The 25,081-nt window shown below is 40.3% G+C and overlaps 1 protein-coding gene across 2 annotated transcripts; it reads right to left on the reverse strand.

Annotated features, from left to right (window-relative positions):
• Positions 1 to 8,539: 8,539 nt before the first annotated feature.
• On the reverse strand, positions 8,540 to 24,543 carry GPRC5B (G protein-coupled receptor class C group 5 member B). 2 transcript variants are annotated; one of them, XM_005522928.3, is made up of 4 exons: positions 24,406 to 24,543; positions 17,391 to 18,404; positions 13,325 to 13,437; positions 8,540 to 11,977 (listed from the first exon to the last, which is right to left on the reverse strand). In XM_005522928.3, exons 2-4 carry the CDS (start codon positions 18,394 to 18,396, stop codon positions 11,933 to 11,935), a joined length of 1,164 nt encoding a protein of 387 aa, XP_005522985.2. In that variant the 5' UTR covers positions 18,397 to 18,404; positions 24,406 to 24,543; the 3' UTR covers positions 8,540 to 11,932. The 2 variants fall into 2 exon arrangements, with proteins under 2 accessions (XP_005522985.2, XP_014108234.2); XM_014252759.2 differs by having other exon boundaries at positions 17,391 to 18,400; positions 24,406 to 24,528.
• Between the last annotated feature and the right edge of the window lie 538 nt (positions 24,544 to 25,081).

Here is a 25,081-nt window from a genome sequence, read left to right on the forward strand (position 1 = left end):
AAAAAAAATTTGTAACATTTTAGTTTTGAAAATCTTAGGGAAAATAGTAAAATAAATAAATAGTCCTGGGTTTATGGCAATACCTATTGTGACCCTATTAGCTGGCAGGTCTTATAAATCAACCATAGCCTGGGCTTTGCAAGGCACTTGAGTAACAGAGAAAGCACAGTGTGTGGAAAATGTAGTTAAATCAAAATAAGACAGAAAGTAATCTTCACAGCAGGTGAGGAGGGTGATTTCCAGATACAGGAGGGAATATTCTTTTACATTCCATTCAATTTTCAAGCTGTATTTTTCCTTTGGCAGTAGAAGTTATTACTTACCTATCTGGAGAGATTTGAAAAATACTTCTTTCGTGGAAACAATCTTTTCCCTTGGGAAGATGCATCCAGCAATACTCTGTAGAACTCAAAATGGAGGTGTTCTGGAAAATCCTTGCAAATATGAGTGAGATGAAAGGGAGAACAGGCTGCATATTTGTGGTGCTAGAGCAGGAACAGATGCATAGTGTCAAGAAGCAAAGAAATGCAGTTACTCTTTATACAGCTGTGATGTCTCCACCTGAATGATGAGGAAGGATTCAAAAGCTTAATATCAAGTTAAGCTGAACAGGGGAAGTCTAGTCTGCATACTTTTGAAGGATGCAATCATATCACATCAAAGCAGAATTAATGGGAGAAGAGAAAAATGCTAAATTCAGAACCAGGAAAAAATGGCTACACTGTGAAACTTCTTTAAATTCATTCCATAAACATCCTTATTATTGGGGGCCATAAATGAAGTTACAACCACATGCATGTTTGTAGGACTGAGTTGTTTCCCAGAGGAAATATTGAAGAGAGGATATCTTTGTAAATGGGAAATCTTACACTAGGCTTAAGAAAATATTTAAAATTACTGCAGGTAATAATGTTGGATTTGGAAAAGGCATAGTCCGAATAGCTAATGGATTTCTTAAAAACTGCATCTCTGTGGTTTATTTAGGAAAATTCAGCCCTGTAAAATATAAGGAATTAGTTTTATGTGAGAGTTTCTTTTTTCCCCCCACCACTTTCACCAAGGGTGGTTGAAATAACTGAGGAAGATTTTAAAATTTTAAAATAATTGTTTCTAATTTCATCTCCTTTTACTGCAGCTGTAATTCTTTAATTAATCTCATAGTGGAATTCTTTTAAGTGATGACCTCCTCATATTCTATGGTTTTACACTTTTAATCTGTTATATAAAAAATTAGATACACACACATATATATTAAGATCTTATATGTTGAATATATTTTTTCTAATAATTTGGTTTCAAACCAAGCTTTATAAACAGGTTAAAAGTGGAAGGTTTCTTGCTGTCACTAGGACACTGCACTTAAAATAATTTCACTCTACCTATTTCTAAAAACATGACTGTATTTACAGGTATTTGGTTTTTCTTTCTGAAAACAAAAGTGCTGCAGTCAAAATAGGGGCAAATATATGATTACTTTTGATTCAAAAGCACATCTATAAAATTTGACTTACATAGAAGAAGACATTAAAATTTCTATTTTTTTTTAAGGAAAAAAAAAAGAAAATTAAAGAACAAAGCAGTACCAAAGGCCGAGTATGTGCTGGTGGTTTTCATCAAGCCTAATTCAAAATGCTTGAGATGTTTCTGAAAGTTTAATCTTGGCACTAACAGCTGAGAATGTAGTGATAAAAGTCATAAGACTCATGATACAGAATCCAATTTATTGGTCCACACCCTGGACTCAGACATCTTTGAAAATTTATAAAGATTACAGTAACATTTAATTTCTGAAACTACGTTGAGAATGTTTGAAAAAATAAAAAGGAAAGATGATCATTTAGATAAACTACAGCATGTGATCTTCTGAACTGTGCTTACACAGGCACAGCAGCGGGCCTGTGAGCACAAGTCTGAACTAATCCTCCAGTACCAAAGCTGTGTTTTCACTCATCACTCTGCAGTTGTTAATAATCATTTGTAATGGAAAAAAAAGGACAATTGCAATTTGGTGATTTTTCTGTAATTATATAAACACCTTCTTTTTTGGTTTGTTTTTTCTTTTTTTATTAAGGAGAGGAGAAATTCTTCATGGGTTCTGCAATCTCCTTGGTTTCCCTTTTCTGCTTTTAACCTTAAAAGTGAAAAACATTGGAGCATTTTTATTAAAAATTCTGCCAGTGTTTTTTGTAAGCCATTTAGATAAGCAAACCCCAAATTTCTATTTATAACTCTGGGATGTGTTAGAAGCCTGGAGAAAAGGCTGTCACCAACTGAAAAAGAAAGTGTCCAAATAGTCCTGCAGCAAAACTAGATTTGAGACTCTTGGTTAAATAAAAAAAGGGGGGGGAAGTGGGGCAGGGAAAGGAAGACCACAAGGTGTTAGTGGAGTGTTAAAATACAACTCAGAGAACACAAAGAAGTGGGTGACAGATTGCAGAACACGGGAGCTGCTTGCCCTGACTCCCTTGAAACCCTCCCTGTGGCATCAGTCACCTGGATGTCTTTTCTGACATAACAGTTTGCTTTCTTACCTGATGCTTTGTTTTAGTCTGCACAAGAGTTTAAATTTGGTAACTTCACAGAACCTATCACATTTTTGCAAACTGGAATAATGTCAGAACTAAGAGGGGCTAATGGGTATAAATGCAGTTTTCATGAAGCTGCCCAGCAAATCTGGAATTCTGGGTTTCTCCCTGTAAATCCCCAAATGCTTTTAGCTGAGGACCTGCCACTCATGAATGATTTCTATTTCTGGTCAGTTCTTTCTGTTTCCATCATTCTCTTTTTCTGCCTTGACTATTTATATTGAAAAGTACCTCATTAATCAGATGCTTTGGAAATGTGCTGGTTGCCTTCATTCTGGATTTTCTTTTCCATTCAGGGTTGTGTTCCATAAACTGTTGTGTTTCTGTGGCTGTCTCTTCATAAATATCAGGTCATTGAATGATTTGGAGGACAATTGGATAATTGTAAGCAATAGTCTCCAGTACATCTAATTCTCTGAAGTTTTTTCTCTTCTGAGGTGTTCATGTCAGTTGCTCATCTACTCTAATACTTGTATCTTCCCATATTTCTCTTCTTTTTGTGCACCTTGAATTGTAAAAATGCCATTCAAATATATTCTAATGAATTCTGAGTCTTCCTGTCAAAATCAGAAGAAAGCAATGGTGCATTGCAGAAACAAATTCTGCTGGAGATCTTTCAGCCCTTATTTCCCATATGCATCGCTGAATGTTGGTGTTTGGAAGTCTCCTGTATGTCAGCTCTTGCTTTGCTAATCTGATCCTAAGTGAATTAAAAAATGCCCTGAAACTTTTTGTCCTCTACAGTCATGAAGGCTAGACTAAGCATTTGACAAACTCTGTTCCTGATTTGGAGAATTAGGTTTGTCCTGTCCCTTTTAAAAATCCATTTTGCAGAAGCCTCTTCTGCTGAGTGATCCTCTAACAGTTCCATTTCAGATTAATGACTTGCAGGAGTGTCTGTGGGTATCATTTCCATTTTATCACTTCTTTGGTTAATATATCTGTATTCAATAGATCATTTTTCTATCACTAGTGACTGAATATTTCCTGGAGTGAAAGGTTTCACTAATAATTGTATACAGGCAGCCTTCCAATAGTAAGAGGCTAAAACTATAAATGCTTTAGAAAAAAACTGTCTCTTTAAAAGTCAGGTCTTATTTCGGCAAGATTGCTGGTGGCTCCAATTTCATGTTCAGGCTTCTTTGGCATTTCATTGGGAGGCTAGGGTGAAACTCATTTCTATATATATATTTTACTCTAAGCCCCTGCTAATAAGTTATTCCAATAGATTTTCTTTAATGGATTTTCATCTTCTTATAGTCTGAGTCTATAGTAGTTTTCATTACTGTTTTCAACTGTTTAAATTGCTAAATGTAGTTCTTAGAGTTTTGTGAAGAAGTGCACTCAATAAAGAGTGGGAGCATAAACCTTTCCTAAGCTACTGTCACAAGCCAGTTGTGTTAAACAGTAGTGCACAAAGTAGGTCATAGTTTATTCACTGTTATGCTGAAACAACCAAGTGTCAAACCAGAACAGCAGTCCTGGACATTAAGATGAGGGGAAATTATGTCTTCCACCCAAATTAGATAAGGATGTTTGAACTTAATGCTTCTATAAATAGGACAAAAGCTCCATGTTTTGCAGATTTTTGAATTTTCCCTTCCCAGGAGCTAATGAACAGTAAATCCAGATACATTCCAGTGCTCCCTTTAGCCATCATCTGTGCCTCAGCATTGCAGCACAGACATCATAAACTATATCAAATGAGCTGCATTCCCAAGGAACGTGGCAGACCAAGTAATAGTTGACTTTATTGTAGTAGGAGTAGCAGGTCAAAAATAGCAGTTAACAGTTGTGCTCCTCAAGAACACCCCCACTTCACCTCCAAAGAAATTAATCACAGTCCTCACTAGTGCTTATTATTGCAGTAGTGGCTATAGTGTCCTATGGTTTAGAACGTGCATGTGACTAAAGCATAGTTTAATCAGGTTTTCTTACTATGAAAAAATAAGAGTAAGGACTAAAAAGACTGAAACATAGTCCTAAAAATTTAAACTGTTCTGATAGGAGAAACCATATGACCTGTTCAGGTAGAAATACCAGTACTAGAAGAAGTAAGTGAGATGTGAGATTTTATTTTTTCTTAACTTACACTGTTACAGCACTTTAGGGCCTCAGTTCTTCTGTGTCTCAGGACTTCAAATAGGAGCTGATGTTTTAGAAGAATATGAAATACTGATCATGCTGCCAAGGAGTATGATTGTTAATTCTAATATTGTACCTCCTTAAATTAGACATTCTCTGTAGTTTTCACACAATCAGTTACACAAACATCTTGGGATTTAAAATGCTTGCAATTTTCCTGAATCCAGCTTTCTGTGAGATCACTTTTCTTGGCATTGCCTGCACAGTTGCAATCCCCACTGTGTAAATGGCATCCTGGGCCAGTTTGTTCTGCCCAGTTATGTCCATATGCCTTTCCCCAGCATGCAGGAAATCTCAGCAGAGAAAAGGAAACGGTTTCATTGCAGCAGAATCACAGCTGTGATTCCCACAGTGGTGGGAGCTGGCCCTGCATAACTGCACACAGTGACACGGAGAGATGGAACAGGAATGGTGCTGCTTAAGTTCAGATTTAATACTTTATTAAATGCAACTGAAAACTGAAATGGGTTTATCCCTCTGTTGGAAGAATTATAGGACTTCTAGACTTCTAGGACTGAAATAACTAAAATTCAGCATAAGGAATGGCACAGTTGTAAGCCAGGCTATTGATGTTGACATTTACACTGTTCATTGCTTTAGATAAGTGTTGCCTGAAAAAAAACACCTGGATTATCAGGTGGTGTAAGTTGTTCTAAACATCCTCCTTAGGCATTTAAAAGTATTTTAATCAAGCTAGTTCAGTTTGAGGTGTCACAGTCTGAAAAACACATTTCTCCAATGGAAATTTCTAGTGGAAATACGTAGCCAGGCAGCTTCTTTCTCCATCTTTCCAGCTTATTTGAATCCTGAGGACATCTTACTTTTCTATCTGCATAGGAAGCAAGTATATGTCAAAAACTATTTAAATAACTGCCTGAAATCCAGATTTATGCTGACAGCCTGTGCTTCCTGCTTGGTGTGATGTGATTGGAAATTGTTATGCTTAAGTAACACAGGTTATGATAAGAAAAGGACACTACTGACTAAAAGCACTGCTAGCAGATACCTAAAACACCTGCTCATTTTAATCTGAAAGTGTGTGAGCCCTGAAGTTTCTGAATGTCACAATTTTTATTAAATATTTGCAAATGTCAGCCTCATCACATCAAGGAAGATTAGATAAAATTCAGTGCAATAGAAAGTATTTTGTATACAGGACATTCACAGTCATATGGGACATTAAATCCACTCTTGATTTCTCTCCTTAACAGCTGTACAAACAGAAGCTCTAAAATCCAGAAAGGTCTTGTGCCATCAAGGCACTGAGCATGTATTGCCTTGACCATTGTAAAACAGGGTTTGTCCTGCTGCTGCAGTCTCATTTTGGGTTTCTAAGGGATTGTTCTGTCCCTCCTCAATACAGCACTTTTCCTATGTGCTTCCTATGAGCTGAGAGTCTCCAGGCTGGGAGTACATTGAGCACCTTAAATTAGCACATGGGCCTGTTGCAGCCCAGTATTCCCAGTATGCACCAAGAGGATTTTGTTTGCTGGTTTTCAGTTGCATATTTTGGAAGGGTAACTAAGCTCTCCTGAAACTGTACGTTCAAAAGGGGATTTTTTTGGCTTATTTGGCTTTCTTTGGCTCTAGCATAGCTTTTATATATAAATCTCCCAACAAACTTGCTTGATGTAAAAAGTGTATAATACAGACACATCTTCTGAAGTGTAGGAAATAGAAAAGCAGATTTAAGTTGAAAGGCAGTTTGTAAAAATGAAAAATATCAAAACCAGAATAAGATAGCTGAAATCACACAAATAGAATGAGAAACCAGACTGTTGTATCAGCAGAAGAAAAACATTAGGTTAATCTGTATTACAACATTCTGAAAGAATACAGAGCTTTGAAAACAGCTTTCACTAGGGGGTGGGACATTTTACTTTTATGTAGAGCTTTTGTTCATTTAGAATTGTTTACTCCAGCAAGCAACCCTGTGCTCTTTGTTTGACTGATTTTTCCCATTTGGCAGACCCTTTGCAATCACATGGATAACATTCTTCTTTCCACTGAGACATAGAAAAACTATTCTTTATTGACCTTGCTTGTTGTCCTAAATGACAAAAATATATTTATATGCTAGGTGAACTGTATGACTTCATCACTGACTTTTAATTGAAAATTCTTCAAAGCAAAAACGTCAAAGAGCTGCTTTCAATTTTTTTTTTTAACAATCCAGTGACTTCTTAGCAAACAGCTCTGCTCTCAGCCACACATGCACAACTCCCACAGCTGCCACAGAGAACTATGTGCAAGTATATGTGTGCTGAAGCCGTGTCAAAACATGAGAAAAAATGCCATACAAAGAAGAAATACACTTTTTGAGTTGGGCAGGGAATTATTATTTATTTATTGAACAACAGAGTATTTGCTGTGGAAGTATGGATGTTTTCTTTTTTGTTTCTGTGCTTGTTAATTTAATTTTTTTTTGATTGGTTGCAGTGGGAAGCAAATCAGAAGAGCTGGACTAACGTACACAAAACCCTTCAACATCTCAATTTTAATTTCCTCACTAAAATTGCAAGGCACAGAGCTCATGGACTTTGTGATACTGACTTAGAAACGCTTTTAGCATTAAAGTTTTACATGTGATGTATTGTAAGTCAAAGGTAGGTTATGTAAGGACCCAGCAAGCCAAGACAAAATTCAGTCTTAGTCTAAGTGAGCACAATTCTGTTAAAACAGATAGAATGGCATACATCTAGCCAAAAATGTTGAATCTGTGTTTATCTTGTGTTCCTGAATGCTCACTTAAAACCTTTTCTGAAAGGAACAACACTCTGGATGAAATTAAATGGGGTTCTACTCACATGTAGGCAAGTGTTAAATCTTCATTTATCGTAAACTGGATTTCTCTGACTCCTGCAGAGCTGTGACAATTTACACAACTCCTGGCTCTGTTCAGAATGGACAGATTTGCAGAAACACTGTGCCCCTGCACTTCCAATGGAAGGCAATGAGAGCTGGGGTTGCTCTGCATTTCTGCAAGGAAGAAAAGTCAAAGGCCCTTTTGTTACCACTTTGCACATGTGCTGAGAAAGTGTAGAATTAAGATCCCAGTGTCAGCATTTTCAGCAATCTTATGCTGGCTACTTACTTTTTTCAGGTCCAAGCACAGTAAAAATCAGATTGGGCCCCTTGCTAAGGAACCTTTATTATTTTTTTAACTTAGCCCTGTCGAGCACAGTCCTGTTTATGTCTTTATAATTTCACAGTTAGAGAAGATAGTAGCAGAACTACAAAAAATTCCATGTAAGTCAAAGGTGTAGTTGTTTTAACTGAGCACCTAATAAAACAGGGGTGGTCTCTAGTACTTGCTGTGGTTCCACGTGGATTTCTTCCATCACTTGCACAGACTTTGTCTTCACTGTTACACCGACCCACCCCTTGCGTTTTTTCCTAGTTGGTGATGATAGTTCCAGATCTGGAAAATCAAACCATTTGAAGAAAAAACTCTCATCCTGCACTCTTCAAGCCCAGCTGTATTCTCCTGTCTCCTCCTTTTCACAAGCACAAGCAATTGAACCAGAACAGGAAACTGCTGAGCCAACAGGGGAAAAAAAATATCCCTTTTGTGTTAAGAGTTTGGCTGCTGAACTCCTTGACTGGCTCGCTCTTCGTTTGATAGGTGCCAGAGCTAAGGGTAAGTGTGGGAATGTGGCCAAAGGTGGAGGAATGTGGTTTAGAAGCCCTTTCCTTCAGTTTAACTCTGCTTATATTGAGGAACTGCACCAAGGGGCAATTCTGTTGGTAGCACTGCCCACTGCAATGCAAAAAATCGGTGTGATTTTAAAACCAAGTGGACACAAACATTGTAAGTAAATAGTAAAGCCTTTATTCTCATTAAGAACAGCATTTTGAAAATAAAACATTTGCCCATGCTTTACAACCTTTGTAGTTTTGTATACTTATGTACAGTCATCATGGTACACATTGATTGTCTTGAAAATCCTTTAAAGATGTACTTAATAAGATACCAGTATGCAACAATCAGCGGAAAAAAGGGTACGTTATAAAACACACGTTAATACATTTAATAAATATATATTATCTATCAAAAATGAGCTTTAGCTCTCATCAATTAATAAAAAGCACCTGCTTTGTAATCCTGTAAGTTGGTAGAATAATCCAATTGTTTTATTATAAAAGCTACAATGCTCCCTTTTGTATGGCCTTTGGTTAGACCCAAGGCATCAAGCTCAAACAAAGCCAAACAAGATGCCTGTGTTTAGACTAGAAGCAGAAACAGCTAATTCTATAGTATTTCATGTACCTTGTTTATAGAAACAGCTGGATGTATTGAGAGTGTTCTTCTGAAGATGCTACATTATTTTCTGGCAAGTGTCAAACACCCTCAACCCATCTAAAAGCAGACCAGGATCTGTGTGACTTTGAATGCTTTTCCTGCCATTTATCAAAAGCCAGTCATTATAAAACTTGTTTTGGTAATAAATGCTTTTGTCAGATTCTTTGTGATTTCATTTTTCTGCATGGAAACATCATGAGCACATAACCATCAAGGGACAACATAGTAACTTTTATAGTATAAAAGCTAATTATAATTAGGAGAACTGTGAAAGGCTTGTGCTTACTTATTCATGTTGTTCACAGATGCTCTACACATTCTAGCAAACTTTCAAAAAAGGCAAAAGTAAATACTGTAACAAAAATGTAAGTTAACATAAAGGTGCCTTTCTTCAATTACAGTTTTATTTTGGGGCATTTTACATCACAGACTAGTGACTTACAAAAAAAAAGTTGCTCACTACTAACTGGATAAAGTTGGAAAATAAAGACCCCCCCTAAATCTATTGCCACACTTTCACCACCACACATTAAACCCAATCCTGCTAATTTTTAATTCAGTGAATAGTCCACATGACTAACCCAGCGAGACTAGTCATGTGAATAGCAGTTTGTAAAATCTGGCTGTATCTTTGCGTAAGCCCTGAAATTCCAAACAACTTCATCAGAAGCAGGATTGGGAACTCTATCAATTCAGTCACATCTAGAAAAAGAAAAATAAAGTTTCTTAAGATAACTGTGTCTTGTGTAGATTTTGTCAAAGGTCTGTAGGATGTGTATTATAATTCATAAGTCTTGGTTGTAGCATGATAAACTTTTTAAAAGAAAGCTGTCCTACCATTTATGCCATGGTCATCTTATATGTTTTTATGATAAGAGTTTTATGAGGGATTTTTTTTAACTGGTTTTTAAAAGTAAAATTCTGCAGGCAAATTATAGTAATAGTTTTTTTTATTGTTCCAAATTACGTGTCCTTTGGGTGGCAATCATTATTTTAAATATTATCTTATTTGATCAAAGCTCTGCTCATAACAAGCAAAATGTATTTCTAAGTCACTGGATAGCATGCAATATCCACCCCTACCCTACTTGGTTACTAAGGCCATCTAGTTACATAGAAAATGAAATAAAGGATCCCTAAAACAAGCACATGCTTCCTTTGCCTCGAGGAGGGGAGGGCAGGGGGGAGCTGACATACTCCTTCACTCATGCATGACAGAAAAACATTGCTTCTGGAGGAGAAGGGCTTTGAAATAAAACCCCATAAGATGATCATGGCAAGAATGGTGATATATACTTTTCCATATATATATATATACATATATCTGTGTGCAACACTTAGGGACTGGCCTTGCAGCCTCTGTACCTGTACGTAGACCTACTGGTGTCGATGGGACTACTGGTGGGAGTACAAGTCTGCAGGACTAGGTTCCTAATTCAGTAGAAATGGAGGTACATGAGGAATCAGGAAGACTCTTGAAAAATAAAAAGCTTCTTTCTTCTGCAGTATACAGCAAGTAACTTCTCTCTGTGAAGCTACTAAGCTATTCAGTTATTTGTACATTTTAATTCTTTTTTTAGTTTGAAAATATATATTTTTATTACAGCATATGCAAAGTTTAATTGTTATATGTTTCCTATACCTTCAAGTAAAAACAATTAGCTTTTAGTATTGAGGAAAGCTAAGATTAACATTGGCCAAACAGTGAGGATACAGTGATGTTTTCAATGTCCGATATGTATTAAATGTTAAAGAAAGGAATGATTGCTCGAACATAATGAAAAACCATGGCACAACAAATGGGCAATGGGAACCGCTTAAATAACCCGGAGAAAACAAAGATGAAAAGCTTTGAAAAGTCTGCCTTATATCAACTCAAGAAAATGGATGGGGAGGAGTGGGGAAGAAACCACCTTAAATAAAACAAAAACAACAACAAACCACTTCCAGCACAGAGATTCTACTCTCTAGGCACTAAAATGCACAACCACATTGAAACGCACGAACAACTGCGGTCCGGGGCACCGGGCTGGGCCAGCGGCCGGGGCTCCCCCTCTGCTGCCCGGGGTCCCTGCCCAGGCAGCGCCCCGGGCCGGCCTCAGGAGCCTCCCTTCCTCCCTCCAGCAGCACCGCCAGGCACCTCCTCTCCCAGCCAAGCCCTCGCACAAGCTCATCCTCCGAGGAGCGGCTTGGCCTGCGGGAGCCGCGGGCTCTCTGCTCGCCCCCCGCTCGAGGCCGGTACCGGGAGCGGCTGTGCCCGACCCACGCGTGGAACAGGTCACCGTGGTACCCTCGTACCCCATCCCTCCAGAACTGCCCTCCTTGGGCGGCTTCTGGAGAGCAGAGCTTCAGCCACAGAGCACCGGGGACTGAGCCGCCACAGGGACCGTGTCTGACTACACACCATGCTGAGTGACTGTACAGCACAGCTAGGGAGGAGCAAACAAGGGACTTCTCGTGACGTTGGAAATGACAGGAAAAGGAGCAAAAGGGGGAAAAATCCTGCGTGTTTTCACACTGTAGCTGCAATCTCTCGTGGCAACATGAATTAAGTTTAGGTGAGAGGAGGGTATTTTGCAAGCAACTGCCAACCACCAAAATCAGGCTTGCCTGGCACATGAGTTACAGACAAGAGAGTATCTTACGCTTCAGAATACAATATCCACTCTGCCAATTTAAGGTGTGCCTACTTCTGTTTTAAATTAGATTCAGATTTAGTTTTACGATTTTATTTTTGCAATTCTCCGTTCAATGGTGTTCACATTTAGGCAGATTTAGAAAAATCCTGGAGGTTTTGTTGCTTTGTTCTGGTACTGTTATGGATTCCTTCCCTCAAAGACACACTGCCAGGGAACAACATCTGCAACAAGGATTCTTATTCTCTACAGCCTACAGCTTTTCACCAGAGGTGTCGTCCAGTGTAACTTGGCGGAGCAGTTGGTATCTGGAAATAAGGATAATAAACCCATAACTGAGAGATCTAGACTGTTCAAAAACCAGTGTTATCACGCTACACGACAGCTTTCCAAATGGTAGTTCTAGAGCAAAGTGATACAAAGAAACTCATCTTCCTCCCATACAGTGCATTTATCTCTCTGTAAAACTATGACTACATACACACATGAGCTTTGTATCTGACTCAGAACAAAGCAAAACAAACAAAAAACCCAAATTCTCAAGCTTCTCATCCATTAACTGCCTTCTCCCTGAGCCACACATTCTGGTATCAGAAAACAGGCAGAGATGAATTCAAACATCTGAAGGATGCAATCCATTACTGACAGCAAAGCCAAGCCTTTTCATTTTACTCAAGTTGACATGTTTCACAATCTTACCCACACAGGAGAATTCTTGTATTTAGTCCCTCTTGTTCACTAAAATCAGCCAAAACTCTACTTACTTAAAAACAAAACCAGACCTGCAATCAGTTCATTATTTGGTTTTAAATATAGAGGTTGAGTTATGGAATCAGCTCATGATTCAAAAGAAAGAAAACCCAACTCACATGAGTACAAACCAGCTCATGAGTAGATTTTTAAGAAGCATGTAGATATGCATGAAAAATGGGGAGATGAAAAGTCTTCTTTTTCAACATAATGTCTGCTATATGAAATGTCTTAAGTGAAAATTAGACATAATGTGAAAAACATTTGTAAAGTCCGTTTGGCATCACTAAACCAATCTTACAACAACCAGGCTGCAAAAATACAGGTCTATCAAAGAATGACATGCCAAACCATTGTCTAAGGAAGAAAAATTGATACTATTAACATTAAAATATTCTATATTCTTCTCTTATGGATCCCTTTTCAAAAGATGTACAAATCTGTAAGTTACAAAGAATTATTTTTTATTTTACAAGAAAATGGAATATATGAGAGACCACCATCATCTGCATAATTTTTTAATGTTCTGCCTGAAAACATCTGTGTGACTCACACCATCTTGAAAGAAATCAGGTCAGAAATGGTGTCACTTAATAGTTATGTTAAATACCTTAACACAAATTTAATTTGAAAGGGCCATTGAATATGTTGTCTCACAAAAAAAACTTGGTTCACTGAAGCTGCACTGCAAAATGTGAATAGCCAAGTAAACAAATGCAAAATACTTGTTAATTACATATTTTCTAGAGGGAAGGGAAGCATTACATGCATATTTGCTGCCTTAAATTTTCATTTATAGCTTTCCCCCTGCTGTGAATAAGCTAAAGCAGGTTTTTCAATTAGTAATGGTTGTATATATCAGTGCATTTCAAAGATTTCTTAAATCATCACATTTTGATACTTACAGTCCCACCATTTAGCACAACTGCCATCTCAGTTGGCTGATAAACATTGCTTCTAAAAGGAGCACTAGGCCGGCTTCCCAAACTGCCGTTTCGAAATCCTGCCGTTCTTAGCGCTGTGTTTGGAAAAGAGAGATCACTCTTAGAACACAAGTAAAGCTGTGCAATCAGAGTATCTTCCTTCCAGTTTAGTTATTGGGAACTTTGCCACTGATTTAACTTCCATGTTGCTTTTGAACAGCTGTTTCTCTTACATTTTGGGAACGGATCTCAGAAGAATCAGATTTACATTAAATGAACTGTTTGCTAGGGAGGGGAAAAAAAGGAACCAAATTTCTGAAGCTTGCTTAATCTCATTTCAGTGGGAGCACAATGTCTTCAGCCACCAAACCTGTGATGTGTCCTGAACAACGCATTTTGCAAAGTTGCTCCATGTGTTGGTCTGGGTACTGTGGGGTTAAGTGAAATGTGTTACATTTTGCTTTCTATCAAACTCGGTGGACAGAGATCCAAAGCCTTGCTCAAGCCAGCAAGCAATGCTCACAACCCCCTGAGCATTACTTCAGCATGACTAGCATATAAGGATTTTCCAGATGTTTCAGATTATATTTACTCTGAGAAACTAGAAAGATGGAATAAATACTGCTTTCGAATAGCTTAAACATGGCAAATCACTGAAGCCAAAGGGAAGATACTGATTGTCCTTTTGGATATTTAAATCAGGAATAAATCGGTCTCCACACTAATTTTAGTACAAGTTTGGGTTCAAGATGTAAATTCTGAATGAGATATACATAGTGAGGGGCATGCTGCTCTCTCTAAAGCAGTCTGGGGATTGGCACATCCAAACTCCCTCTTTAATTTTGAGGGTAAATAATGACTTCACTGAACTCAGACGTGGCCAGGGAACAGAGCTCATTTATCCACACGTTGTGCGTGGTCACAATGGGCAATACTCATCTGTCAGCTGCTAAACAGAAACATGCCCAGTTCAGGCACCTGGGGCAAGAACTTCTCTTAGATTTAATTCAAATTACAATTCTACAGTCTCTGGCTGTAATCATGAGTGAGCTGAAGTTTATTTTAGAGAATTTCAACACGGACTTTAATGAAGCCAGGATTTATCTCCAATGTAGTTGCTCTGTGTAGAAGAAGATTTAAATGGATCCTACTGCCATATGCTGTCCTCTATCCACTGCTACTCCTCTCTTTGGGAGCTGTGCACCAAGATGAAGACTAGTATTGATTTAGCATGAAAATTCAAGAAATTCCACCCTGTAAATGCTCAGCTGTTGACTTCAGATACATATAGACCCTCACTTGCTCTCTGTTTGAAAATTACATATTTTTGCAGAACACTGAGAGAAAAAATTATGAAAATGCCTAAACTGGAACTAAGTATTTTTTATTGGATATTTAACCATCTCAAGGTCAGTAACTTTTTTTTTCTTTGCTATTTGACTACTTCTTGTGTGATAAACACACATGATTGCAGTGGTAGTTGCTAGTACACAGACACAAAAAGAATCTTTATCATGCACACCATCATTAAAATATTTATACAGAATATTTACACAAAACATACACAGTCATTTCAAAGCTATCTTAAAGAGCCAGTAAATTTAAATTCATATTGCTAAATTTTCTTTCCCTATTATTGCAAACATCTACGCTTTTTTTGACATGAGAACCTGTGACAAAGTTCGTAGACAAAATACTCATTTTGCATTTTTTTCTCACACCAGTTTTATCATTTTTCCTTGTACTTTTTACATTACTATTAAATAAATCCACTTGCATAGGGTATATATAGGTAAAAAACAAGCAGTACTGAGGATATTCAAGTAAATGTATCAAAGCCTCTTTTTAACACGTTCTAAATTTTGTTCACTTTGTTTTTAGGCATTGGCTGTGACGGTGACTGGTAGCACTAGAAGTTATTAAATGAAATTTAATCATACCAGAGCTGCTTGGGTTTCCTGACAGCTGTAACATTCTACATTCCACATCCAGATTTCTCTTGTTTAAGGCAAATTCTCTCTGGCTATAGAGGTTTCCCAACTAGTGTGCACTGCCCTTCCAGAGAGCACAGAGAACTCAGTCAACTGCTCTTTGTACAGGTTTTCTAAATACTTTATTATAATTTTAGAAGGCACACCTATAAAAAAAGCTCTTCTAAAGAGATATTTCAACCTATCATATAAATATTTAAATCCCAGATTAATATGCTGTTTAAATGATGTTTAAGGTGCTTTGCCACTGACAACCATCAGCACTGGGATCAGACTTAGTGACTCGGTTATTATTGCCTGTATTTAAGGCTCTACCATGCTACTAAGTTTTGTCTCTAAACCCTGCTGTCCCAAGCTAGCCCTTAAAGAACTGCTGCAAAAGAATATTTAATCTGTTTTGATGTAGTAAAAATTCCTATATGCCACAGAAATAGGAATGACAGGCATTTATTATGGTATACATTAATAAGGGCATCAGATAAGGAAATCTATTTTGTATTGTATTATAATTCAGATAGATTAAAACAGAACATAAATTGAACTATAATAGACAGTATAATGATTTTATAGCTATCATTTATCTATCCGTTTCACAAAAGAACTTAATTACTGAATGATTAAATCAAAAAGGCGCTTCCAGTTCTTTTTTTTAAATTGCATCAATGAATGGGAATGATACAGAGTGGAAGATCCAATTTTGTTCTTAGATCTGCCTTAGCCAGAAATAGCTTCACTGAAGCCACTGCAGTACTTTACTATGAAATTAATTTAATGGGGGATGGAGGACAGTAAAAGTAAAACCACCACAGAAAAAAAGAGAGTGCTTTTAACAGTCCATAGTGCAACTGCCTCTTGCTTTGGAACATTAATAATAACAACCATTCTTTTATTCATGTGATTATTTTTACCACTGCCCTTATGGTATCTACTCACAGAACAAACTCCCCACTAGAAGGAGACCTTTAAAGTTCCTGCTAAAAAACTTGGAGGAAAAAAATGCCTTCCTGACCCAAGGTTGTGCCAAACAAAAGTTCTGTTTTCCTCCCAGGGAAACATCAAACCCAGAGGAAATCAAAGACACATAAAGATGAATAAGAAGGTGAAGTGCCTGGACCATGTGCCCTAAGCCTTCTTTCAGGGGCTGCCAGAGCAATGTGGCAACTGCAGCCAGGGATAGCAGGCCAGTATTCTCAGAGTAAAAATCAGGGTGACCTGTAACAAAATCCTTATCCAGGTGTGGGGCAGCACCAGACCACATCCCTCCTAACACCAAGGGCTCCTGCTTCCCACTGCTGCTCACAGAGGTGTCCCTGGGATTGCTGACATGGGTTAAATGTTCAGCAAGGCTTTGGATCTCTGAAGTTGTTGCTGGTCCTTTCAGCAATCACTCAAAAACATTTCCACTGCAAATTTTAATGATGTGTCATCACACATCGTTGTACAACAAGGAAGGCAAATTACCTCGAAACCTCCATGAAACCTCAGACATTCAAGCCTTCAGAACAAAGGCTGTCTTTGAACTGTCCATAAGCCACTTGGCATTCTTTTCCCCCACAGGGAACACAAAGTGGCACTAAATCCAGTTTAATGGAAATACAACTAATAATAATTATTTAGTTACTTAAGTGGCTGAGCAATTTGTAACATAGGCCACTTAATTGTTTTTTTTGAGGTTCTGGGAAAATATTTTGTATTAAATGTTCATAACTGCTAATTACAAAAAAATGTTATTTAAATTATTTAAAATAACGGTTATTTTTTCCACAATGAATTTTTTTATTCTTTTGGTGTTAGCTTTGCATTTGAAATTGTTCACTTTTTCAAAGGAAAATCAACATGCAGAAGAATCATTTTAACCTAACATTTGTATTGTCTGCATTTTTTTTCATTTTCTCCCTCACTAGATGATCTAAGTGAAAATTGTAAAAGGGAACAAGGTGTAGTGTGAAAATTATTGTATTTATCATAACCTTTGTTTTCAACACCTGAAAAATGCCTCATACAGAGAGTCTTCTTGACATTACAAAAAAATACAGTCCTTTATAGCCAATTCTTACCTGCATTATGTTCATCCATTGAAAAGGCTTTATTTTCCATGTAGCTCCGAGGAAGCTGTATATCTTCCTCAAAAGCGGTTTCACGCATCCTTGGCTGTGAAGTATCAAAATAATTGGGTGTGTTTTCCTGCTGTGATGGAAGGATGGTACAGTGGACCTCTGGGATGGCATGAAAAATAACAAACACCCAACCACTGGACACCAGTGCAATAGCCAGAGTGGGATCACTCCACTTGTCTCGTCTCTGGAGCTCGGCGTTACCGAAGAGGTACATAGTCATCCAGGCTACCCAAATCAGAATGGAAAAAAAAAGGGTTATAATGAGGCATACTCCGTTTTTCTTCCATTTCTTAAACTTCCCACAGAGAGTGAAAAACGAAAATCCCATGGTAAATACCATCAGGAACATAACGTAAGTGGAAGCCATGGCAAAATCCATCGGTTCGTAGCTGCAGGCCAGCTTGTTATCTCTGACAATGGTCAGGATCAGCCACTCGGTTGCGATGATGACCTGCACCAGCATCAGGCAGATGGCCACCCCAGCCAGGTGCCAGCCAGAGGGGCTCTTCCCATGGCGAACGAGTCTGCGAAGTCTCCAGGCTTGAGCTAGCAAGCACGAGAAGCACAAAGCAAAGATAACTCCCCACAGAAACCTTCGGGTAGAGCACACCATTTCATCTTCCTGGATGATGAAAGCAAACGTCAGCCCAAACAGTCCCAGAGTCCCAAAGAGAAAGAGGAAATGTGTTCCCAGGGGGCTCTTCTTCTCTTTGTCCTTGATGAAGGGGAGCCTCACCAGCAGAATCAGCATCAGCAGTAATGTGGTCAGCACACCTGCCCCCGCCACCGCCTCCAGAACGATCCCCCAGATGGCATCCAGGTCACACAGGTAAACGTACTGAGGGAGGAGATCCAGTCCACACCCTCGAGGAGTGCTGGAGTTTTCTGAAGAGCCATAGCTGATCACAAAGAGGAGGAAGAAACCAATGGCTGGGTAGGTTTTCATTTTTCTGTCTGAGACAACAAAATATTTGTTTAGCTAGAGCTGAGTTTGGAGGATTTGACAGCCTCTGAAGCCCAGCTTGTTTCAGTAGCCCATGTTTACAGTTTTTGCACTAGATTTGCAGCTGGCACAGCCTCCCCCCAGCCCCCTTCACTGCCCTCCCAAAAGCTGCTTTTGCCTGTTGTACTCAGAATGCAAAATGACTCATTGCTCTGTTTGCACAGATTGAAAACATCATTTCCAAACTCTGACCCTGCAAATGGTTTAAAACACAACCAGAAAAAAATTATGTATCCTGTTGCAAATATTACATTATCTGCAATACTTAGACACTTACTACCTGTTTAAATGTAATATCCCATTCAAGTCAAGGTGTTTAAAGCATGGTTAAGTTGCAGTGGGCTTGCTGCAGGTGTTAAGCTATATCACAATTACACTGTGATATACCACTGCCTTGCTCCTTTTACTGGAACAAAGGCAAAGTCAAAACCATTTTTTACATTATTACTTTTTAAAGGATAAAGCAATCCAAGGAAAATAAACATTTTACATTCTTAAAAAAATAAATGTTTTCATGCTCAGTCAATAGGCAGTTATCATATTCACTTCTTTCATCCTCTTCCAAAGCCCAGATATTAGATTGCATTTGGAAATGGGAATGGTAGTCTAGAAAAATCCCATATTCTGTGACAATGCTGCACACATGCAGTGTCATCAATCAACTAATCAAAAATGAATGCTTCACTGTGCTTCTTTGCCAGTCCAAAGCCATTCAAAGGAAACAAGTAACAAAAACCAGAGCATCACTTTCTTGGATCCAGAGAGTGGACAATGGAACACAACACATCCCACTTGACCATCAGGACCAAAAGCCTAGACAAGTCCCAGCTTAGTTTTAGGAAAAACATGGGTTAGGTGCTTTGAAAACACACATTATGGCATTTGCTTTTATTAAACATAGCACAGCAAAGGAGACTGTTAAAAAATGTAACCTTTAACTCCCAGTCTGCCTTAGCCCCCAGCCACCCTGTAAGGGCAGGCTGGAGTAAACACTGCGTGGAGCAGATATGAAACCTGACTCTGTTAACCTTCACTAGCAGTCAGTGCTGCAGGTTCCAGCAGGATTTTCATTGATGTGAGGAGCGTTTCAGACTCCCACTTGTACTGTATGACCATGAGGAAGAAAAGCACCACATAAGCAGGCAGTAATGTTAGTCAATGTGAGTCACACAGCTCATGGGACATGTTTAAGATGCAAAATGAAAAGCAGAGAAACGATCAGGAGCTCTTTTGTAAGCCATACAACAGCCCTAACTGGTTACCTGTCCAAAGAGATTTTGTAGATTAGAACTCCTCTTAATGAAAACTTTAATAAGAGTTGAAAATAATTTAAAGTAGCAGTGCAATGTTGCATTGAGCACAATTGGTCATAACCAACACAAAATCTGTTTACACAGATTGTCTGAAACTGTACTGCATCTCTTAGATCTGAGAACTGTGGATTTTCTCATGCATTACAATCCTGTGCTTTACAGTCCTGTAATGACCAAAGTTAAATCTTGAGGATCTGAATCTTCAAACCAATGTTAAACCAGTGTAATGACCAATGGCCATTTTCAGCCTCTATCAAGAGACAGATGATGAAGCTTATGATGTTTCCTATTAGGGGCACCAAGACAGCAAACATGCCAATATAACTGTGTAATAACTCGGTGGTCTTCACTCACACAGGATACAAAACATCCCATTCCAAACCTTCATCTCGGAAGTGGAAGCTGTGACAAATAATGTGATCTGGGCTTGGACAAACAGGAAATGGGTAATGGGCAGTCTCTGCCAGCCCACAGAAACGAATCTTTGCACTATTGGAAAGGCTGCAGTGTTCTAATGATGCACTGACCTGCTAAGGACAAATTATTTGCTTTCTACCTATATGCAATTTACTTTATGGGAAATTGGTAGAATATAGACTTGTTTATATCTGATTTGTGTAACAGGTCCTTCAATGACTCTGTTGCAACACCCACATTAAAAACACTGACTATACAGACAGAAAACCAACCATCAGTGAAATATATTCATTTTTGTATTGACTATACGCTCAATAAATCCCCTTGCCCTTTGAGTACATAATTAACTAGAAGAAAACATTCCGAAGATAGTTCTCTGACTCCTTTTATGCGCAGTCAATTCCTACTGCAACTAGTGAATTTCCTCTTTAGAGTGTTTGAAATGTCCTAAAGAGTGTGAAATGGTCAGTGCCTGCTGACACAAAGGGGGGAAATCCCCTGGGAGCTGCTAAGGTAATGCTCCAAACCAGTGATACCATTTCAAGAAGTAGGAGGTCATGTGGAAAATGACTCAAAATTCATTCTAAATGTCACCCAAACTAGAAACAATAAACAGCCCTGAAGTGAGGGTCATGCTAATTTTCCACTATCCCATCACTTACAAATTATGATAAGCATGAACCAAATTGCTTTCAATACTAGCTTTGTTTATTAGCTACTCTCCTAAGACCTGAGGGTTAATGAATTAAGTGTGAGTATCCCCAGTTCTAAGATATTTTCCAGTTTCTGGTTACTTTATTCATGTCATGTAACCCTCATGTGATTGAGCTATTCTAGGACAGTCTGTTTCCATGGAGATTGTGCTGCATGGGTAAGCAGTCATATTGTCAGGCCATCATTTGTTTCCTCTTCCTATTTGGAAGTGTTTGGGAGGGGGAAGGGAGGGTTAATGAATTTGAGTATTTCCCCCTCCATGAAGAAATGGTTAGTTTTGGAAAGGGGGAGTTAAGCTGTGACAAAATATATTCAAAATATATTCAGAATTCAGAATATGTATTCTGAAATATAGAGATGTTCAACTTAAGAGGAATTTTCCCAAGTTACTTCCTACTTTTGGGAAAGTGGATGGGACATAATCAGTGGCCCTCTTAGAAAGGTGCTAGACAGCCACAGGACTGACCAAGAAATCTCTAGGACTGCTGACAGTTATTCCTGGTGTTAAATAATTTCCTACCCAATGTCAGTCTTACTAAACACTAGATCCTGCCCAGACCAAAGTTGGCAAGCAGGGCTTGAAGTCTCCAAAGAAGGAATTTTCCTCCTAACTGCTATCAACAAAGCAGTTTGTTTCTAACCTGTTTACTATCCATTTCTGCCTAACTGGGTAAAAACAGGCAATATTAATAATCTACCCCCTGAGACATTATCAGCCAAAAAAAAATCCTCTTTCTAGTGCTGATACTCAGCACTGAACACAGACAGTTGTAAAAACAAGGGAAAACACTGCATTACAACACACAAGTTTGGCAAATGAGTATCACAACCTTAGCTAAAGCCATAGAATCATAGAATCAATCATTTTAAGGGAAAACTGTGAAGTTTTTTCCAAAAAAGTTGTTTCTGGGGAAAAAAAAAAAGACCTCATTATGGGGGTTTTATTAAGACAGCATCTTCCTCAAGCCTGTGCAGTGGGTAGGATGGCAGAGTTCTGTGCCTCTTGAGATTTTACAGTAAAATTTTACTACACATTCTTGTTGGTTGTTACTTAAATCAGTAACCGTAGAGGAAGAGTATTTTTACCTCTGTATGTCTAGATTAGCTCTTACTAAAGTTATGCAACCTCACAGTAGTAACAATAGCGCTCTATTCGGCTGGCACTTCTGCTGCCAGAGAACTACAGTAACACAGGAATGCCACAGAAACATTCCAGCACAGATACACTCAGCAGCACCGATACATCCCCTGCATACTCCAATGAAAAAGAGAAGAAAAGCAACTTGAGATTTTTTTACCCCCCCAGATTCCTCTCCAAAATTTTATTTTGGTAAAGCCATTAAAGCAACATACCTGAAACCAGAGCAATCAGGAACACTTACAATCAATATTCTGATCAATAAGCCTTACACATTTTAGGCAAAAGCAGCAAACAATTAGCAGGACAGCTTCAAATCCAGTACTCAATTTTTGGCTCAAAATCTGCTCTCAATGACAGCTGTAATAGCTCCACTGTTTTCTACAGTGAGATCCCCTTCATTACATTATCTGGCATAGAGTCACTACAGAAATTGCAGACACAAAGCTGCCCCAGCGGGTACAAACTACAATTACAAGCAACTAAGCAGAAACAGAAAATCTCACAGTTGTCATCAAAAAGTTGTCATGGTTAAAAATCAATGAGGCTTTCTGTAGCTAAAGTCTTCTGACCAAAGCTTGCAAAGGGATCAAAAAGACACAGCTGTATGCTGCTACAGAATATATATAGAGAAAAAAATCTGTAATTGTGCAAAGATTTAAGGTTGGGCTATTCATGGTTAGATGCATTATCTGCTCCTGGACCTGGAGTTCAAACGTTAGCCAACTGACACAGGGAGATGCATTCATGCATGCAGAGAAGAAAAACAATCTAGTAAATATAAGCAATAGTGGCACAAATAGTAACCTGCTCTGCCACACAGGCAGAAGACTGGCTCACTGTGCAATTTCCAAAAGAAAACCACCCCCACCACCAAGTGTTGTGGAGAGATGCGAGTGAGTGAGGAATTAATCACAACACAGGATCTCTGCCAGCTGCTTTTGATCAGAACTGAAGAACGAGCTCCAGGACTGATAACAGAGCAGCAACAGCCAAGCTGAGATCAGACTACTCAAAAGATGTGTGTATTTCCAGAATAATAATTAATAGTGCAATTGTGCTTTGTAGGCAAAACTACAGCAGTGATTTTGACAGCCCCTGCATTAGATACACATCATGCTCTGTTACAGCCTCGTGGTTACAGAAGGCAAGATCCCACTCCAAAAAGGACATCTAGAAAAAGTATTGCTTTCATTTAGCAATACTTTGTGACGCTGAAAACCCTAAGAAATTATCTAATTTTCTAGGAGCTCAATTCCCTTTGACCAGAATCTGTGCATCACGTGTGCCTAGGTACTGCTAACCATAGTGCCTGGTGTTGAATTCACAACCGACAGCAATCAATGCCAGTAATCAACTGTTTTTATTTTCTTTGCTAATTCTAAGACTTTTTCTATTCATGTCATAGCCTCCTAGCACCCTAGCAGATGTGTTCTGTCACCTGATTTCTCCTGATTTAGCGAGACAATACCTCAACCCCGATACTCCCTGCCGGTAAGCAGCCGGGTATCCCCGTTAAACAGCTACTCGGTACTAGCGCTCATCACCAAGCTGGGTGTTTGGGTTCAGCACGCAGGAAATCCTGTTAGCCGTGGGATAAACATTAAAGGCAGGTGTAAACAAAGGGTTCACGTAAATGCTAAATCCTCTCTCTGCGTGGCTTTGCGAAGAGGTAACACAGAGACAGGGCTTTTATTAACTAGAGAGAAAACTGCTGCGCACCCGCAGCCAGCCCGAGCCCCCGGGACCGGACCGTGGCGGCCAGGGGCCAACAAAAGGCTCTTCCCCCTCGGCCTCTTCCCTGTCACTGCCCTTGAGCTCCCGCTGGGGAATGCGATGAGGTGCCGGGCTTGGCTGCAAGTACCCCGCGTACAGCCGCGGTGCGAGGCCAAGCGGCCCCTCCGTGCGGCCGGTGCGCGGCTGCCTCCGCTCCGGGCTCGCCTTAATCCGCCTGCAACCTCCTCCTCCTGGACGCTACCTATCCCGCTTCAGCCTCCGCTCTTTTGTCCCTTCACCCATTTCTCTCTTCGATTTCTTTTTTCCGTCTCTTCCTCCCCTGCCCGTCCCCGCTCTTCTTCCCCATCTCCTCCGAACTCCACTGCCCTCCTCGCCAGCCTTCCGCCCCGCTCCCCGCAGCGCAGCCCCCTGCTCGAAGCCCTCCCCCCCCTCGTCCTGCCCTATATCCCGTCTAATCCCCCCCAGGATTCCTATATCCATCCTGTTGTCTGCTGGCAGCCACCGGGCTAATTCTGCGGGCAGCGCAGGGCTCAGAGCCGGGCGAGCGGCTCCGCGACGCTCCCCTGGCCCGCAGCGTTACCCCGGGCGTACCCCCGGAGCCGGTCCGGGGCCGCCGTCCCCCCGCCGGCTCACCCGCTGTCTGCTGCGGCCGAGGGCGGCGGGGCAGCTGTGTCCGCCAGCCCTCCGCAAGTCACATCCCGGCTCCGGCGGCGCGGCGGCTCCGCGGCGGGGAGCGAGCGCAGCGCCGCCCGCCCCCGCGGCGGCTCATGGAGCGCTGGCCCCGGTGCGCGCCGTGCGGAGCGGAGCGGAGCGGAGCGGTGTCTGCCCCCGCCGCTCCACCGCGCACGGCCCGCGGCCAACCCCCTCCCACCGCCCCGCCCCGCCCCGCTCGGGCACGGCTCCGCACTGCCCGGCCGGCTCCGCTCGGCTCGGCGGGGCAGGGGACCCTGGGGACGGCGACAGGGGCTGCCCGGCTCCCGGGGGAGGGCGCACACTTACATACACACTGCTCATACACACACACACTGCTCATACACACACACTGCTCACACACACACACACTGCTCACACACACACACACACTGCTCACACTCCCTCAAGCACACGCTACACGTTCTCACACTCGGCGCTCCCGCTCCGCACCCGTCACACCGCGCAGCGTGTGCGGCCGGGCACGTAGCGGCGCCGGGAGCGCGGGCTGGCACGGGGGACACGGGCATGGCCGCAGCCCTACGTGCTCGGCTGACAGGAGGGCAGGACACAGCGCGGGCCGGGAGCAGGCACACGGACCGGCATTCCTGCCTGCTCC

This window comes from Pseudopodoces humilis, chromosome 18 (genome assembly GCF_049639895.1).
Source record: "Pseudopodoces humilis isolate 2021_Gansu_Grassland_sample_001 chromosome 18, ASM4963989v1, whole genome shotgun sequence".
Taxonomy (NCBI): Eukaryota; Metazoa; Chordata; class Aves; order Passeriformes; family Paridae; genus Pseudopodoces; species Pseudopodoces humilis.

Coding starts and splice junctions, on each gene's coding strand:
- GPRC5B (XM_005522928.3), bottom strand. CDS start 18,396: ATGAAAACCTACCCAGCCATTGGTTTCTTCCTCCTCTTTGTGATCAGC. Junction 13,438..17,390: donor AATGGATGAACATAATGCAG/GTAAGAATTGGC, acceptor TTCCAAACACAG/CGCTAAGAACGGCAGGATTT. Junction 11,978..13,324: donor TTGTGCTAAATGGTGGGACT/GTAAGTATCAAA, acceptor CCTTATTTCCAG/ATACCAACTGCTCCGCCAAG.